Raw genomic sequence first — 20,264 nt, forward strand, 5'->3', positions numbered from 1 at the left:
ATGTCGTCAATAAATCTTTTCCATAATAAAATATGGTTATAATACCATTGACTGCTGTAAACAAAATTATCCTCAAATTGCGACATATATGCATTTGCATAGGGCGGGGCCACATTAGACCCCATCGCGGTCCCCCGCTTTTGTAAATAATAAGAATCCTCAAACATGAAATAGTTCTCATATAAGACGAGGTGAAGCAGTTCTACAAAAAATTCCCGCTCTATGAGGGAATAATCACTCCTTTCTAGGAATGACTTGACAGCCTGCACACCTCCATTGTGTTCTATGGAGGTATACCATGCAGAGTGTCAAAGACCGCATTGGAAAACACAAATCCACCATCAGGACAAAAAATTTACTTTTACCAGTTCCCTCCCATTTTGATAAGTTTAACCACACAATTGCTCAATTAAAGTTCCAGGTCATAGAACAGATTTCTAGACCCAGGCGAGGTGGCGATATTAAAAAACTACTTTTGCGCCGAGAGGCCTACTGGATTCATACCCTTGATACCCTTCATCCAAGAGGTCTTAATCGCGACTATGAAATTATGCATATCTGATTTCTGTTAGTGCTATTTTCTGTTCACTTTCTTATTTTAATTTTTATGGTTGTAACTTTTTGCATTATATTTTTTTCTAGACATCGACCATATAAATGAAGGAGTCCCTCAGCTATATTGGTATCTAATAATAATTTTTATGAGTATTTCATTATTACTGACATGTATTTTGATACCTGTTGCGCTTTTTTGATTCTTTGATTGACTACCTTGACTATGTTACCATGTGACTATGTATATACCGCCCCCATTTTGGGCGTTTACGTCACTGGGAGGTTCCTTTCTTTAATCATTGATATGTGTATATATATGAGCTGCTGACTATGTATATTTATCTGTTGAGAAAGGCAATTGAGCCGAAACGCGTCCTCTTCATGGACATATTGTTACATGCAATAAAACTTCACAAGCATTGAAGACACGTCTGCTGGGATCTTCTTTCTATTACACGTGGTAATTATCCTATCCCGTGCGGCGTGCACCTCAGCGTGTGCCGACCAACTTCTTTTCAAATTTTAGGTTTAGACTGGAGGTTTGCTTTAAAGGGGATTTCCAAGATTTTGATATTGATGGATTATTCTCAGTATAAGTCATCAATATCTGATCAGTTGGGGTCCGAGTTCCGACACCTCCGGTGAGCGTTGCGCCAGTAACATTGGTCACATAGCCTAGGCACAGCTCAGTCCTATTCAAGTGAATAGGACAGAGCTGCAATACCAAGCATGCCTGCTATCCAATGGACGGGGGTGCCTGAGGATAGGTAATCAGTATCAGAATCTCAGAAAACCCTTTAAAGGTGAAGTTTCTTCTACTGAGATCTGCGTTGTTATCAGTTTCTAGTCAGTTGCTTCTCGCTTGCAGAGAACATTAGCTTGTAGTCTCTTTCTAAAGAGCAATGACCGCAGTTTAAAAAGTTTGTGGGAATTCAGAGCGAGACTGAAGCAAAGCTATAAAAATAAATATGATAAAAAAAAGCAGTTTTCAGTTGTAGTAGTGATTGATGGTGATTTTTTTTTAAATCTTTTACAGGTTTCAATTAGTTAAGAAAATTTATCCCAACCAATGGTGTTCATGTGAATGGAGGCTTATTGCGAAGTCCTGGACTGTGCTCTCTAAAAATGGAGATGCTACGCCGCTCATCTGTGTTTGCTGCAGAAGTTTTAGAGGTTTTTGACAGATCCCCCACAGATAAGGAACTGGTTGCACAAGGTAAAGCTTTATGCAGAGACTATATTCAGGCGCGACTTCAGCGTGCTGGTCTTGGATGGAGCAAACCAGAACATGGCATCTCTTCTACAGTAGGTGGACGTATGGCGGAGGTATCTGCAACGTTCCTGAGACTGGGTCAGTATTCTTTATTATTGGATATGTGTTTAGTTTGAACAGCAATGGCTAGGACATTGTGAGAGATTTATCGAGACAAGTTCACAGGAAAAGTGGAGCAGATTGTTTGCTTATTGGTAACTGCTCTCTTGGCTTGCTTTTTGGGAACTGCTACTTTGTCTTCTTTTGCCCAGGTTTCAGTTCATCTCCCTAATTGTGTCCCGTCTTCTCTGGACAAGTAAATATTGTCTTCTGACAATTTTCTCCTATTAGAGCACGTTCTCATAGCCTTTAGTCCTCATGCACATAGCCAAGACCCTATACAAAGAGTCCCTAAATCTCTGTATGACTCTCCATGTGACTCTCCGCCTCCTTAATTTAGCATGTAATCACACATGCCATAGTTCCAATTAATTTCCTGTGAATGCATGTAAAAAAATTCTATGTAATATGGCCATGTTCATGAGGTTCCTGCTCTTGCCGGATGGGATTTGCCCCTATCAAGAACTGACAGAGAATATGCAGAGCATATACATAACTTCCCCCACCCTTGCATGTTACCTTCTTTTGCTCTATAGTTCACAATGTGACTATGTGTTCTGCTTACCCAATGGGACATAAACCAGACACCTGTCTAAAGCTGATTAAGATCCTGTACAAAATATGCACAAACATGACCTCAAAGTTCATGTTCATACATTCAACCTCTAGTCTTAACAGGATTCCTTGATGTCAGCTATGTCGTCTCATAACTTATGCATAGCTTCATGGTGGATGTGGAGACCATTTCAGCCCTGGTATGAATGATGGAGACCATTACAGGCCTTACATCTTTCCACCAATACACATAAGATTAAAGTTGGCCGAAATGGCAGATTTCGGCCATTCTGACCGACTGACGTTTGAAAAACAAGCGCAATCACCAACAAGTCTGCCAAATATGTGAACCGCTCTGCCGGAAAACTTTGGCTGTCCATGGGCCGAAACTGCATGTTGATGGCATGATCAGCTGAATTCAGACGATCACTTGCCATTGTGCTCAAGCACCAGGGAGTCTGTTTTTATAAAGAACTGACTCCCTGGTTGGCAATTTAGTTGGTGGGATCGTTGCGAACGATCCCATGGACGACTGATCGGCCGCAATGCAGCCGATCATTATCTCAAATGTATGGCCAGCTTAAGTCCAATTTCACATGAGCATGCCATGGCTGCAAAGTCCGAGCCCAACAGCAGGTCTAATGATCTGAACCTACGATACTGTTTTTTGGGTCGTTAGTCAGTCAGGCTGGGACTGCATGTGAAATTAGCCTTATAGGAGTTATCCCATTACAACAATTTATCCCCTATCTACGGGATAAGGGACAAGTGCCCACTCATTACTCTGACTCAACCCCCCCTTCCTGATCAGGCTCTTATGCCCTGTCCTGTGGACTCCGCCGATCACTAGAATGGAGGATCATGTTCCCGTGTTTGTATGGAGTTGTCTGGCAACCCCATAAAGTTGAAAGGCATGGGAGAAGGCATGGGAGAATGCACGACCCTCCGTTCTAGTGATCAGCAAGGGCCCCAGGGGAGAAGTTGTGTTGGGACAAGACTTTTAAATATCTTGCAAACCCCTGTGTAGCCTCTGGTTTTCTCAGATCATGTCATGTTTTCCTACTAAAGCAGACAGTTGGAGTTAATTAAACTTCAATCATTGAACAATTACTATCTGATAAGCTTTAAAGTATTACCATGCCAAAAACTAAAAATCCAGTTGTTAAAGCTTTGATCGAAAGTACAACTCCAAGACTGGTCAGAGGCTGAAATCTGTACCTGAAGTTACGATTTTACAGCATAATAAACTATACCCCTAAAAATCAGATAATAAAGCAAAATAGCTTTAAGGAATGCATGATCAGAAAATGACCTATCACTTAAGGCTACTTTCACACTGGCGTTTTGGTTTCCGTTTCTGAGATCCGTTCAGGGCTCTCACAAGCAGTCCAAAACGGATCCGTTTTGCCCTAATGCATTCTGAATAGAAAAGGATCCACTCAGAATGCATCAGTTTGCCTCTGTTCTGTCTCCATTCCGCTCTGGAGGCGGACACCAAAACGCTGCCTGCAACAGTTTTCTGTCAACCTGACGAAACTGAGCCAAACGTCACAATCTGGCACAATAGAAAACTGATCCGTCTCCCATTGACTTTCAGTGGTGTTCATGACGGATCCGTCTTGACTATGTTACAGATAATATAAACGGATGCGCTCATGACAGATCTGCCCACAACGTGAGTGTGAAAGTAGCCTAAATCATGTTTTTGAGTTAAACATCTTTGTAGAATTATTGGTGAATTTGTTTAATTTCTATATCTATAATCTATATTTAAAAATGTATGTAATCCTGCAATTTTCACACTGGCCATTAGGTCTAATAATAGGTCATGATTGCCTAGTCTGTAGAGGTAACTTTTCGGTAGTCATTATCACTACAGGCAGAATTACAATGACAGGTAACACCTCTATATACAGTAGATAACACAGTATTCACCATAAACACTAGGTGATATCACAGCTTATCTACTCCCTCCTGACCTCTGCACAGGTCAGACATGTGAGAGGCGTCCCAGCTACAGACAGTACATTAGTAAGTGGCTCATTTTACTGCATTTAATTCACTTGCACATCATTTTTAAGTAGTCGAAAAACCCCTTACGTTTGCTATGTCCACCTTCCGAATAATCTTATATTGCTGCAAAGCATCTACACTTGAAAATGAACAACTTTGCAAAGTTCAAACATTTTGGGGGTCATTTATTAAGACCAGCGTTGAAGTTATGTAGAGGCGCCGACCTCTTTATAACTTCATCGCGGGCTAAATCTACGCCAGCTCCCCTTGCTGGCGTAGATTTAGAACATTTTCTACACCTATAACAGGCATACAAAATTATCAATGAGACAGGTCTGGCAGCCCACCCCCACCACTCGCCCCCTTTTTTAGACCTGGCGTGAGCAGGGAAAAGTTGCATTTTTATAGCACAGATATTAGCATAATTTGGTGTCCCCAATGGGGCTCACGATCTCAGGTCCCTATCAGTTATGTCTTTGGAGTGTGGGAGGAAACCGACACAAGCACGGGGAGGACATACAGACTCCATGCAGATGTTGTACTTGGTGGGATTCGAATCTAGGACCCCAGCGCTGCAAGGCAACAGTGCTAACCACTAAGCCACCCTGCTGCCCATTAGTAAATGACCCCCTTTGTGTTTACAGCTTTTATACATTTTATCTTACAACAATGTACACAATTAAAGCAATACTGCCAGACACACAACAAGAAAAATCAACTGACCCCCACTTACCCACCAACTACCCAGAATGAGGAGAGGAGAGAGGGTAGACACAGAACGATAGGTGATTTGCAAAGTTTTTTCTTTATTCTGTTTTTGATGCATTGGATGATGTACTTTCTCTTTAAATATTCGTATTCATTAAACATACGTATAAAAATAATAATTTAGAATAACATACAGTTGAAAAAAATTCTAAAAATTCAGAAGGAAAGTATAAGTTTACTTCTACGCTGTCTTGAGCCAAATACTTAGTAATAACTATGTCCCCTTATTGTTATTGTATTGCAGGGGATGAGCTTGAATACATGAGGCCAGCTGTATACCGGAACATTGCTCGACAACTGAACATCTCCCTCGCCTCAGAGTCGGTTTTATCTGACGCATTCCTTGCAGTTGCCGCAGAAATATTCTCAGCAGGTACTAATGTTGGAAGCTGGCAAATATCAACAGGGAAAAAAATTCTAGTACCATTTGCTGATGGTTTTCAAGATCTCAGCTTGTTGCCGTATGCCTATTGTCTGGTATAAATATGATGGTGATTGGAAGGAGTGCCATATTTATGTAGAACTTGTTCTAGTTTTTCTGACATCAGATAAAGTGGGCAAGGGCGACATTTGTTACACTTTTTTTTATTAAAAAATTATTCTTCTTAATATAAAGTTAAAGTAAATCTAGGCAGTCACACTTTGCATTCCTCATTGCCTAGGAGTGCTTGATGCACATGTTCTGGGAGACCGGATGGGGCGGGGGGGGGGGGGGGGGGCTCATAATAAGTTTTGCTATGGGGCCCTGTGAGATCTCTGTACACCGCGGTTGCTTGCATTACCTGTTTTTTGCTATAACAAACTCAAGTATGGCATACAGAAGGGGCAATACTTAAGAGCTCGACATAACTGTGGGTGGATTTTAAACAGGCAGCTTCTGATTTGCAAAAGAGATTCCTTCAGAGAGGATATCCTGGGTCATGTCTCGCTGAGGCTTACCATCATGCCTCAGCAAGTAATAGAGGCGATCTCCTGGTTCCCAGACAACGGGTAACGGATGATAAAAAAGGTCCGGATCATAGGCACGTACGATCTGGCCAATAGGGAGGTCCGGGACATTCTGAAGGAATGCTGGGGGATCTTGAAGTCGGATCCTGTGATTGGACATCTTGTGGGGGGTTCTCCCCTCATCACGTACAGGAGAGGTAGTAACCTGAGAGACCAGCTGGTGCACAGTCTGTATAGCCCTCCTATACAGACTACCTGGTTAACCAATAGACCACACGGAACGTTTGAATGCGGTAACTGTGTTGCATGCAAGGCGATCAAGAAGGGCAACATAGTTAAGTGTAATATGACAGGACGTAGTTATAATATCAGGTCCTTTATTAACTGCAGAACGATAGGGGTGGCCTATTTGGCTACATGCATCTGTCAAAAACAGTATGTGGGTAAAACCAAAAGAGAATTCAGGAGGCGCATAGGAGAAGATCTGCTGAGTATCAGCAATGAGGATGACACCCCAATCGCCCAACATGTTATGGAATGCCACCCTGGAGTGAAGCAATGTGTCACCTTCCAAGGGATGGAACATGTAAGGGGGTCTCCAAGAGGGGGTAAAATAGATAACCTCCTGCTGCGTGAAGAAGCACAGTGGACATTCACACTGCGGACTGTTATACCATTTGGTCTAAATGATTTAATCTCCTATACGTGCTTCAATTAAGTATATGGTGACAGTTCTACTGTTCTTCTCTTTCTTTCGCTTTTTCATGGTCTGAATGGGACTATAATGTTGTGCTGGTCTAGGGAGCCATATATGATCGGTGAGGCTCCATGGACCTAAATGCCCTCCTTATTTATGGGTTATGTTGCCACTTGTTGCTAATGCTAACTCAGTACATGTAACAATCATGGAGGAGCTTTAAAAATACTGTTGTCTGACAAATACCTCTTTTCATACCCCTGGTACAGTGGTGTACCTTTCAGAATGTACCTCTGATAAGTTAGGCTATATTCTGCTAATAATATGAATGCCCACTGGCGTAATTAGCATTTGTTTAGTAGGCAGAGCGGAGGAGGAGGACTTACCAATCCCCACAGTGAGGTCTCCGCTGCCGTTAGCTTCGCCCAATGGGAGTGACCCTATATGAGAGCTGCTCTTAAAGGGTTTCTACCACCAGATTTTCACCTATTTAGCTGTCTGACACTAGCGATCTGCTAGCGTCTGCTGTACCTAACAGTGTTCATGTATTACCTTTGTAGTAAAGTGAGGAACCGCACTCTGTTCAAAGGATATCATCGGTGCCAATCAAGGGCTGTTAGGCCGTGATCCAAGTAATAAAATATTGAGGCACTCAGGTTGAAGGTTTTGCAATTCAAGTATAGTTTTATTTCATTTTTCTGCATCATCCATTTGCCCGTGGTATATATAAAAATGACAGACTATTTCTGACCAGACGTTTCTTCCGTAATCGGCGGCGCAGGGAGCAGTCCGACAGTCACTGCGCCTGCGACCAAATACAGAAGCACACGGCGCAGGCGCGAGAATTTGGCGGAGATGGAGAGAAGTAGGCTGTCAATCTAGACGAGAGGGGCGGGCTGGAGGGACACGATGGGCGGCAGAAATAGTGAGTAGACGCTCCGTCTAGGTGCTGAAAAGACGCCCCCATAGCACCTAGAGGCTCATTTGCATATCAATAAAAGTACGTTTTTAAGCTTAACCGCTCCAGACAAAGGTAATACATGAACACGGTTAGGTACAGCAGACACTAGCAGATCGCTAGTGTCAGACAGCTAAATAGGTCAAAATCTGGTGGTAGAAACCCTTTAACGGCCATAATAGAGCCATAGGCTGTGATTCCTTATGCTGCACGTGCGTCATTAGAAGCGTGCAGCGTCTTTTCTGCAGGTGTAGTGTCAGTAATCGCCAAGTGTATGGGGCGAACTGTACCCATGTCATATATAATCTGCTCCAGATTTTGGTGACATAGAAACACGTCGAGCAGACGTAACATTAGGCAGGGAATTATGCTGATTATTGTAGGAGTTTGCTTGAACTGATATAGGACTGGAGAAGCGGGTTAAACAGTAGTGCATGATAAGTAGCGCACTCACCTGCAGATACACAGTCCACTTCAATACTGCTACCTATACTTGTTCTGCTGCTGGGACGCACTGAAAGGGTGGAATAGATAGAATTTGTAGCAAATTACATCCAGCACATAACAGCATCTTTTACAGTGTGCTTGCAGGCTGGAAGGGAACAAATAAAATAAAAAACTGTATATTTCCAGCAAAACACACTGCTTCTACCAGTGTGAAGAAGTGTCACCAATTAATTGTGCACGACAAACATGGTAGTATGAAAATACCTCCTTTATTAATACATATAATAACCTAGGGGCGGGAGTTTTAAGTCTGTTTTTTGAGGGTGGCCTGAACGACCACCCTACCTGCCTCCTTGACTGTGACCTCCACAGCACTCTGCTCCCTACACAGTGTCATCCACAGCGCCCTGCTCCTTTAAAGCTGACCTGCAGCAGTGAAGAAAAATGGCTGGGTTGTTATGGAAGCCTGGTGTAAAACTGTGCGTACATGGAGACCTAAGGGCCTGCGAGCTTCTATTGGCTGATAAGAGTCATGTGACCAGGCTTCTATTGGCTAATGCATTTTTTTCTGGGAATTCCTCAGGAACGCTATGTACCTAATGTACGTGTGTACCAACTTTCGTGATTCTAAATGCAACGGGGCAGATTCCTTTAGTGGACATACACACATACACTCAGCTTTATATATTAGATGTCTTCTTCTAGGACTACATGGCGGCATGTGATGACTTGCCATGCTGACAGTTACTAATGATAGCAAATGCAGCAGGATTGGATTTCTGCAGTCTGTTGGGTCGTGTCATCCTGCAGGTCGCAATACCACCAAATTCACTACTGTTAGTTGCAATGAAGTTGTGCAAGCGATAGGACCTGGGCGATCACAAGAATGGGGCCCGTACCCTCTGCAGCCCACCTGAAATGAACAGAGTGGCTGGTCACACATACGAGTGTGAATAGGGAATAACTAGATCTAACATGAATATCCCTTTAAAGGCCCTTTTACACAGTTTGAGGAACGGGGCAGCTGTTGGGAATGACCGTTTGTATGAATGCTTGTTCCTGATTGGCCTGTGTAAAAGAGCCATGATTCACCCGACATTTGCCGGGTGACAGCATCTCTTGTTTGTGCTTCTGACAGACAAGGAAATTGAATGGGAACCAATGATCATAGTGGCGATCATTCATCCCCATACCTCTGTAACGGCCACCCCGGTTGTGAGCAAGGTGTATGCCGTCAGAGACGTCCTTTTCCCGGCGAGAGGCTGTGCGGCAGAGTATTTCCGATATCCTATCTGCTGGATCCTTGTAGAGAGGGAGAAGTACAGCTCTTTTACAGGGCTAGTGATTAAACTGGAAACAGGTACCCTTCAATAACGAGACAAGGCTATATATTGAGGGTTAAGCAGAACTGCTTTAATGACCACATAAGCATTGCCTTTTATACACATTTTCCAACAAGGTTACCACCCACGTGGACCTTGTTGGGAACTGAGGACATAAACATAGTAGCCAATCATTTACAGTTTTACAGTTTAAACACCCCCATCACTGTACATTCCTTTCCTCTGATTGGGAGATAATTGAGTTAATTGTGGTATCAGCTCAATTTTTTCCAAGCGAACAATATACTTTTTAACACATTTCTGTAACTCCAAAACTAAACATTTAACACACACAATGGGCATTGACTGTGACACAATTAACAAACACAATGGGATTGCCTGTAACACAATCAACAAACAAAATGGGCATTGCCTGTGACACAATTAACACACACAATGGGCATTGCCTGGCACACCATTAACAAACACAATGGGCATTGCCTGTAACACAATTAACAAAATAAAAGTAATGAATCCAGGGGTTTTATACAAGTTTACAGTCTGTGGTCCAGGCAATAACAGGGGTTTTGTTACAACATCATCAGTCATTACTGCAAACATGGATTAGGTCAGTGCCCACTCTGTTGGCTCCTGTAAATGGGCTTTTGACCAGTGCCCATGGAAATCTGACCATGTGATTAGTCTTATGTCACTGCATGTAATTGGTGCAAGCCATAAAAATGTAATTGCGACTTAAAACCCTTTCAGGGAATGCGATCTGAAGTACACACAGAGCAGTACCCTTGTTTGTGACTTTCTGAAAGTCTGTAAAGTCATGTCACCAAATGGACTATAGTTAAAAGTTCATTTTATTTACCAGGTGTTCCTGGGTGGAATGCTCAAGAAGGGAGTTTAACAGGATGACAGATCGGATTTAAATAGATTAATGGGATGTATGCATACAATATAAATAATGAAACAATCGTACTTTATTAATATGATGAGACAAAGAAAACCTGCAGGGTACGCAAGGTATCTAAAACATCAAGTCTATATTCTCATTGATAATTAAAGAGGTTTTACAAGACTTTACTACTAATGACCTACCTGAATAGGTTAGTATCTGATCGGTGGGGGTCCCATGACGCCTGCCAATCAGCTGTTTGCAGTAGTGCTCGTGGCTTTCTTGCGGCTTTCTCTAGGGAATTTATTGGTCACTTGACTTAGGCGCAGCTCGGCCCCAAAGAAGTGAATAGGGCTGATCTGAGATTCCAAGCACAGGCACTTTGCTTCATGAGCTGATTGAAAGTTTTGGCGCTAATGCAAGCGGCGGTGCCTTCTCAAACAGTTGATCAGCGGGGGTCCCAAGTGTTGGACGCTCACAGGTCAGATACTGATGACCTATCCAGAGGATAGGTCATCGGCAGAAAAATCTCATCACACTATTAGCAATTAGTTGTTTCATGTATATTTCTCATTTACTTCTACAGGGATCACATGGGGTAAAGTGGTCTCATTGTATGCAGTGGCAGCGGGACTCGCACTCGATTGTGTAAAACATTCACAGCCGGCGCTGGTTCTGACTATTGTGGACTGTCTAGGAGAATTTGTTCGCAAGACTTTAGTCACTTGGCTGAAGAGGAGAGGAGGATGGGTAAATACCTCATTGTCTTTACATTCTGCAGTTAGCTCAACAGGTTTAATCAACTTAATGTGCACACCTACATAATTATCTTAATGCTGTATTAAAATATCCTATTGGTTTGAGTCTACATTTCCTATGTAGACCTGAGTCTCCATGATTACAGACTGAAATCTATGTATAGTCTGATCCTGCTGTCGTGTTCAAAGGGTTTTCCTCAGGATCATCATCAATATCTAATTGGTTAGTGCCCAACACCCCCAGTGATCAGCTGTTTTTCAGTAGCTCTGGCAGATAGGAGCTGGAGCTACACAGTGCCGTCCATTGTCTAGTGGACAAAGCTGGTTACTGCAGCACTGCTCCAGTTGAAGTCAATGGAAGCAGCGCTGTCGTATCCAGCTCCATCCACTGTGCAGTGGACAGGGCTGAGTATTTCCAGCACTAGAGTTACTCCCAAACAGCTGATCAGTGGAGGTACAGGGTGTCGGACCCCTGCTGATATGATATTGATGATCTGTCCTAAGGATGGGTCATCAATTGTTAAACCTGGAGAACTATTTCAATCAATGAATCATCTGTACAGTTTTAGAGATAATTAAACATTTAGTCCATGTTTTACTCATAATGATTTCACGCTGATATCACCTCTTCCAGGGATCCACAAATGAGTCATTAAGCAATTTCACAACTTCCATGTAAGACAGAAATATATCATTTGGGTGCTCTACTACAAATGAATAGATAAACTCACTCTGATTCATGGCCTTACTCATTAGGAGACAAGTCTTTGTACGCTTCTGTACACCCCTTATGTTGCAAGTGAATAAATGTTAATTACCAAGTCATTTTCATTATTAGTAACAATATTCATCAGCAATTCACCATAAGAGAATATACTGTAAAACAACGATGGACATTGTAGACAGTGCTAAAAATCTTTCCCGGATCCCAAATGGGCAAATGACCAAGGTTCCTTTTACGTCCATCAACCTTCTCATACCATGATGCATCAACTTGGTGGGTACTGAGAGGACTGCTATACGTCTAAAACACAGTGCCCCACTGTTTTTAAGAGAAAAGGAATAATATGATCTGTCAGGCCCCAAACATATATCTAGTAGGTCCATGGAAGAAGGGAAACAATTGGAAATGGCAGCATGCTGTGAACCAGACTTGCCCATTGCCCAATGTAAAACAGTACAGTAACTGGTAGGTAGGTAGGTTAGGCGATATCGAACCCTTATTTCTCTGGGGACCAAAAAGCAGCACTTCATGCACTGTCCTGATGATGACACTGTCTGAAGGCACATTTAGTGAGGCTTTGAACCATGGATTCTCCCCAGGGAGCAACATACTTTTTAACCATGGGGACCAGAACTGAGTATTCATTATCCATTTGCAACCTTATTGCAATAAAACCTATATTTGTTAACTCTGTGGATTTTTGAGAATTCTCTGCCTCCACTCTTTTTCATCAGCATCATCTTTCTACAGTATAAGCGCTCATCTCGGTTTCTCGTATGCTTTTGATTATGTTGCCTTAGTAGTTATCTCATTCAGTTCCACCTACAATGTGGCTGCTATTCTGATTACCTCCTACACACATCTGTGACTGCATCTGTACATGGCCTACCACGTGGCTGCAAAACATATCATTTACAAACTATTATTTCATACAAACACTGCAGCACTTCATTCATTATTTCATTGATGCCCATAGACATTTAATATTTGTCGGCAAATCCTTCTGGAAAGGGAAAGCTACAAGCTATGAACCACCTGATGGCTTTTAGTCCTAAAGCCACTACTTGGGCTATATGTGGTTACTTACCATCACACACACCATATTCACCTAAACTTACCAAAAATGTTCTAACATTGGACTGACCAGACTCCAGCAGCCCCTTGTCCACTTCCATGTGGCCATTTATGAACTGGATGGAAGCTACCATAGAGATTGAAGGTGTGCACCACGTTTCTTCTACCCCTGGAGAATATTCACCGACATTCTCTCTGGTATCTCTAGCAATAAGTCCTGTTTGATACTTCAATGGTCCCTCCTTCCTTCTTTCCTTTTCTGGGGATCCAATTTTTATATTTAAAAGGTTTGTCCCACTGAAAAATAGTCTACATTTTTCACAGAAACATCTGGATCTGAATACTTGCAATTGCAATAAAATGAGAATTATACAATAAAATGTATCTGTATAGCACCATGCTTAGTTCTCTGTCCAGTAACATGCTGAGGTGGACGCACATGCTCAGTTCCTTCTGTTAACTGTTGCCAGTCAGATCTTCTATTAGAAACTGTACAAGTTACAAGAAGAGGGCTGCAAATAAAAAATACATGCCCCCTGAGCTGTGAGATAGGGCTGCCTCAGAAAGGATATGCCTCCTGAGCTGCGATAGGGAGAGAGCTGCAGCAAAAAGGACACAACCTAAGCCATGACAGGGAGAAAGCTGCAGTAGAAAGGACACTCTCCCTTGGGCAGCGATAGGGAGAGAACTGCAGTAGAATGGAAATAGAGCAATGAATGGAGCTTTGGATCAATGTGAGGTTCAGGGCTGGTTCTAGCTTTGTTAGAAAATGATTGTCATGTAGTATATGATGTATAATTTTCATTTTTACATTCATCATGGGATAGCCCCTTTTACCCTATAAGATTGACTCGTCCTTCCTTTTCCTTCTGCCACCTTTCCTGCTCCTATAGTAGTTTTCCTTCTACTATTACATTTACTTTTCTTCTTATAATGTACTTTTCCACCATAACGGATTCTCTGTCGTTCCCACAAGGATGTCCACATCCTGTTACTGTACATTGTGCCCCGCTCACAGTGGTTTCTGGTTTCTAATCTGCTCTGACTATATATCCGTCTTTCCAGTCCGCTCAATTTCACTTACGAATAAGTCCAAGGAAAGCATACGGAAATTACTATCACACCATATTTTAATAATGACTTTCGGTTCAAATTACTGTTAAGATGGATTAAGCGCCCTGTGACGCAGAAGAAATACCAGGAATTCATTGGGGAAGCAAGCTTAATCTGTGGCTTTCATTCCTGATACCATTTAGATAAAGTAATTTCTGGTTCACTGTAATACTCTAAAATACACATTAATGTAGTGTTAACATAAACATGCATACAAATCTACACAAAATATTAGGAATATATCCACTTTATTATTAGGGTATATCTATATACTGCCCATAAAGATTTTAACTAGTTAGGGCATATATGGGGGGTGTATATTGTGCCTGGTATCCAGCTGAAAACGACATATGGGAAGACTATTCTAGGCTGCTCTCCGCCATAGAACATATCCAGGAGTATTTCCAGCATTGCTGACACACGGGGATCTCCTGTAGCAATCAGTAGTCTTTAAAGGAATTGTCTCCTATAGATCCCATGGATATCATAGATTAAGTTACCCACTCAGTACCCTCACTCTCTATTAGCCAGGGGGAGCCAATAACAAAGAACGGTTCTTACTCTGGCACACCTGGCCAGTCCAGGTATTACATGGACTCCCATTTGTTTAAACAGTTGGCATGTAATACTATATTTCACGGGAAATATATGGATGGCCATATCTTTGGCAAGCATTAATTTGAAAAGAGCTTGTCTTCAAGAGACAACGTCTTTACAGCGACCCTCAAGTTCAAGATAAAAACTTCACATTAAAGGGGTTCTCCGGGAATTAAAGGGGTTTTGCCATCATAGACAATGGGGCATATCGCTAGGATATGCCCTCATTGTCTGATAGGTGTGGGTCCCACCTCTGGGACCCGCACCTACACAGAGAACGGAGCGGGGAAATCAGTGGAGGGTGCACTGTGCATGCGCATGCCGACCTCCATTTGTTTCTATGGGGCCGCCGAAAATAGCCAAGCACTGGCTCGGCTATTTCCGTCGGCCCCATAAAAATAAATGGGAGTGGGGGCGGTGCGCTCCCATTCACTTGTATGGGAGCAGTGGGGAGCAGCGCTTGGTGGTGGCGGGACCCTGGGAAACCCGGGGTCCTCCAGCCACAACTCTTCCCGCTCCATTCTCGTTGTAGGTGCGGTTCCCAGAGGTGGGACCCACACCTATCAGACAATGGGGGCATATCCTAGTGATGTGCCCCCATTGTCTGTGATGGGAATACCCCTTTAAGAAAATAAAATCACTGGAAATACTTAAACATATCTTTATTATAAATAAATTCCCAAATAGCTTTCATTAGCTTTAATTGTATAATTATCTTGACTATGGGATCTGGGAAAATAAAATGGCCACTGTCCTATAAGTACACACAAAACCTGTCCTAATTACACAGCAGAACAAGTTACTTCACAGCACTGAGGTAAAGAGCTGCCTCATCCTCCTCTCTGCTCTATTTGTCAGGTATTATCATCCTGAACACAGCTGATAAGGTCTTCACCTGAATGTCTGTACTTCATGTCTCCTCATGAACTCAATTCCTACAGAGATTCATCTGCAGATTTTATTAGTTGTATTGAGGATCATAAACCCTGACAAAGAGCATGACTGTAAATACTTCCAGTTCTGAAGACTCCAGCGGCTCAGGATCAGTGCTCTGGGCAGCTGGGCTCAGACTGGAAGTGGGCACCGCTCTGCAGGAAGGAGACCAGGGCTCGGCTCACCCTAGCATTACAGGGCACCCCTATACAGTAGAGCAGTATAGCACCTCACCGTATACAGCACCCCAAACTATACACGATACAGCACCCCACACTATACAGCCCCCCACACTATACAGTACAGCAGTATAGCACTCCGCACTATACAGCACCCACAGTATACAGTATACAGCCACCCACAGTATACAGTACAGCAGTATAGCACTCCACAATATACAGCACCCACAGTACACAGCCCCCCACAATATACAGGCCCCCCACAGTATACAGCCCCCCACACAGTATACAGCCCCCCACACAGTATACAGCCCCACACACACAGTATACAGCCCCACACACACAGTATACAGCCCCACACACACAGTATTCAGCCCCACACACACAGTATACAGCCCCCCACACAGTATACAGGCCCACACACTATACAGGCCCACACACTATACAGGCCCCCCACAGTATACAGCCCCACACAGTATACAGGCCCCCACAGTATACAGGCCTCCACACAGTATACAGGCCCCCATACTACACAGTAGTTTACAGTATATTAGCATAACAGCCCCTGTCACCTTTCTCTGATGTAATCTTCACAAAAAAAGCTCCACAGTTAAAGCAAACTTCTCCTGCAACACTCCTGATAGGACCTGTGATGACCTCGATCACAGCCTAGATCACAGCTCTCGTCACAGTACACTGCCTGGCAGGCATGGCATGGCAGCACCCCCTGTGCAGCTGACAGCCTGACACCCGAGGCAGTGGCTAGCAGGGCTGCCTTTGGCCCCCCAGGAGCAACTGGACCCGGGGCAGCTGCCCCCTTTGCCCCTTGGTAAAGACGGCCCTGCTTTGGCTCAGTGTTCTGAAGTAACTTGTCCTGCTGTGTGATTACGACAGATTTGGGGGTACTAATAGGATGGCGGCCATTTTATTTCTCCTAATGATTGCTCCCTAGACAAAACGAGCCATTATAACTAATAAAAGATATTTGGAAATATATTTATAATCAAGTAATATATAACCCAATTAAGGCTTGTTATTGGGTGAATAAATTGTTCATGCAGCACATTAAATCATAGTTTCTGGGCAGCAGATTGTGCTGTGTAAACAGCCATCTGCTGCCCTGCAACAATAAATCTCTATGAGGATGAGCAATTGTAGTAGCCATCTCTCATTCCCATAAACATCTCACCTCCACTGACGAGCCAGCAGTTAGCCGTTCCTTTCTGATAATTGCTTGCTTGCTTGGTTGGCGCATGTAAATGCGCCATTAAGGGCTTCTACGGGAATTCTTTGAAATGGCCGCAAGCAACCTCATCCTGTCCTAGACTGTGATCAGGACTGGTTACCTCTAATTGCAGAGCTGCCTATAAGGTGAAGTGCCTCACTAAACATTACACTCTGGCACTTGCATATACTACATATTGGTGAGTTTTCCTGTCAGGCTACTCAGACATGATGGCATCTCATAGGCAGGATCACATCATTGCCATCTATTGTAGAGCAATGATGTGTGTTGTGAGGCCTCACCCCTCACCACCCCAGGCAGCTCTGCAAGTGGTGCAACTAGGACTCCTGACATTCTAGGACAAGTTCCTTGCAGCCATTTTAAATAATTATTGGAGAACCCTCTTAACCTTTTGTATTTTTCAGCTGAACGTACTTTTTTAAAATTCTTTTGTTCTCTCTTTCACTTCACAGACGGACGTAACAAAATGTGTGATTGCTTCTGAACCTGGTCTGAGATCTCACTGGTTGGTCTCCAGTGCCTGCAACTTAGGTCACTTCCTAAAGGCAGTAATATTTTTCCTGCTTCGAGAGCGTTAAACTCTTGTCATGGTCCGTTCAGAACTAAATGCAGCTTCGATGACTACTGCCAGATGTTGCTCCCATTCATGTTCAGTGTCCTGGTCCATCCGCTGCTCTACAGTCAACTTCTTTGTGGAATCTCCATGTTCACAAAAATGAACACTTGGGCTTGACTGTGTTCTATAAAGCTACACCAGACAGTGCTATCCCATTCCCTCCGTCTCAGAGCTATTCCTGTACAGACAGAATACGGCACATCCCCTGCTTCCGCCTGTACTTTTCATGAACTCTTGTACTATGGGCAAAACATGTGGATGCACAAAGTAAATCGCTTACAGAGCCTGGGCTGTCAGAAATACTACACCAGTATTAGAGACACACATGATGAAGGAATCAGCCTTGTTCTACTAAATATGACTGTACACCACATGTAATCGTGTATTGTGTGATGTTTGTGCTGATTGCTGCCCTGTTACTCCAGATCTGTAATAACATGCACCCTATGATGCATTATACATTTGTGTTTTCATTAAGGCTACTTTCACACTTGCGGCAGGACGGATCCGACAGGCTGTTCACCATGTCGGATCCGTCCTGCGGCTATTTCGCCGTGCCCGCGGACCGCCGCTCCGTCCCCATTGACTACAATGGGGACGGGGGCGGAGCTCCGGCGCAGCACGGCGCTGCACGGAGAAAGGCCGCCGGACTAAAATTACTGCATGTCAGGCTTTTTAGTCCGGCGGCTTTCTCCGTGCACCGCCGTGCTGCGCCGGAGCTCCGCCCCCGTCTCCATTGTAGTCAATGGGGACGGAGCGGCGGTCCGCGGGCACGGCGAAATAGCCGCAGGACGGATCCGACATGGTGAACAGCCTGTCGGATCCGTCCTGCCGCTAGTGTGAAACTAGCCTAAGATGAACTTTTTCCAATTCCTTTAACACCTTGTAACTTTTAGGGAGAACTGTCTAAGCAACAGTCACACCAGAAGTCCAGTCTTTGAACAAGGGTGTTTCTTCAGGATATGGTCAGATGGGATGGTTGGTGCACGGTCTCGATGTGGCCAAAAAAACATGTGACAGTTTGCTATAGGGTGCATTTACATCACATTTTTCCCATCTGTTTTACGTATACAAAAAATGCATATGTTCAACGGACGCTTCAGACTGATGCCATGCAATATTTATCTGTTCACCAAAAAAATAAAATAAAAATTATATCTTTTTTTAACAGACTGTGCAGGATACAAGAATGTGGTGTGCTGCATTTTTGTATCCTTTTTTTTTCTAAGGTATACCTCAAACATAGACATAAAACGTGATGTAAACCCACCCTTACAGTCATGCCTACACCACTCGCTGCATCTGGCTGTAGCACTAGTTTGAAGTGAATGTCGTTTTCTCTCCTAGACTGACTGGCTCCCTGGAGGAGTCACTAGAGGGTGTTTACGACATAGATTTTCTACAGTGAACCAAATGATTACACAGTGGGGGACATTTATCAAGACTGGCCTTCCCATAAACCAGTCTTGATCCCCCGTATTGGAGTAAGAGGCACAGAATTTAAGAGGCAGATGCCGGATAATAAATTAGTCGCATCTCTGGCACTCCATGCACCAGAAACTTAAATCTACACCAGCCAGGAGCTGGCATAGGCTTGAGCTATAACTTATGCCAGTCTCTGGCACAAGCTATAGTAAGTCCAACGGCCAGTCCCATCCCATCCTGCTACACCCTTTTCTGAAGCTGAAAAAGTTACAAATTTTGGCGCAAACACTTCAATAAAAGTCCCCAGTATACAGTAAGCTTCTGAACTCCCTCTAGTGGTGGCTGCAGGTAACCAGATGTTTATCATTTCACTTTACACCTAGGCATGGGGATTTGGAGCCTTGTCTTGTGTTCTCATGTTCAAACCCTAAAGAAAATATCATTTGTTCAATGATGGTTTAAAAAAGTTTGCAGTAAAGTTATATAAATAATGTAATTAGTCTAATCAGAGGCGTAACTAAAACTGACTGGGCCCCACAGTAAATTTTTTAAAGGGTGCCCCCTTCTCCCAGGCAACTCTCACTCCTTGTCAAGATTGCTCTCTCAGACCAGGCCCAGCAGATGCTCTGCCCGTTTCCTACATGTATATACTGTATGTCATGTCACTGTATATAGTGTTTAATACTGTTGAGGGCACCCTTACAACAACATTTTTCAGTCTTCCTCCTGGTTGGGCCCCTTCTGAGTTTGAGACCTCTAGCAGCTGCTTCCCCTATAGCTATGCCCCTGAGCCTAATATCGTTCAGCAAACTATGGACACTAGCTGCTCTCATGGTTACACAATATACTGTATGGATGCTGCCTATACGTATGTGAACTTGACCATTGCAATACATTAGAGACATGTAATTTACAAAATACATTTTGAGCCCTTTCAACACTGATAGCTCACACCTAGGATGACTGACCAGTAATTATTCAGATTATTACTCATCATAAGTATTTAATTACAATTGCAGCTGCATTGTGACCATCCCTTTTTGTTCATTGTTGAAAAATC

The 20,264-nt window shown here is 43.3% G+C and overlaps 1 protein-coding gene across 1 annotated transcript in view; it reads left to right on the forward strand.

Moving 5' to 3' along the window:
* The window catches only part of BOK (BCL2 family apoptosis regulator BOK), a 30,552-nt gene extending 12,239 nt beyond the window's left edge, over nucleotides 1-18,313 (forward strand). Inside the window, exons 2-5 of the mRNA XM_044288812.1 lie at nucleotides 1,592-1,906; nucleotides 5,508-5,636; nucleotides 11,126-11,289; nucleotides 17,616-18,313. Of these exons, the coding sequence (XP_044144747.1) occupies nucleotides 1,681-1,906; nucleotides 5,508-5,636; nucleotides 11,126-11,289; nucleotides 17,616-17,741 (645 nt within the window). The 5' untranslated portion in view covers nucleotides 1,592-1,680 and the 3' untranslated portion in view covers nucleotides 17,742-18,313. The remainder of the gene's footprint in view (nucleotides 1-1,591; nucleotides 1,907-5,507; nucleotides 5,637-11,125; nucleotides 11,290-17,615) is intronic.
* Nucleotides 18,314-20,264: the final 1,951 nt, after the last annotated feature.

The sequence above is a fragment of the Bufo gargarizans genome, chromosome 4 (assembly GCF_014858855.1).
Source record: "Bufo gargarizans isolate SCDJY-AF-19 chromosome 4, ASM1485885v1, whole genome shotgun sequence".
Classification (NCBI taxonomy): domain Eukaryota; kingdom Metazoa; phylum Chordata; class Amphibia; order Anura; family Bufonidae; genus Bufo; species Bufo gargarizans.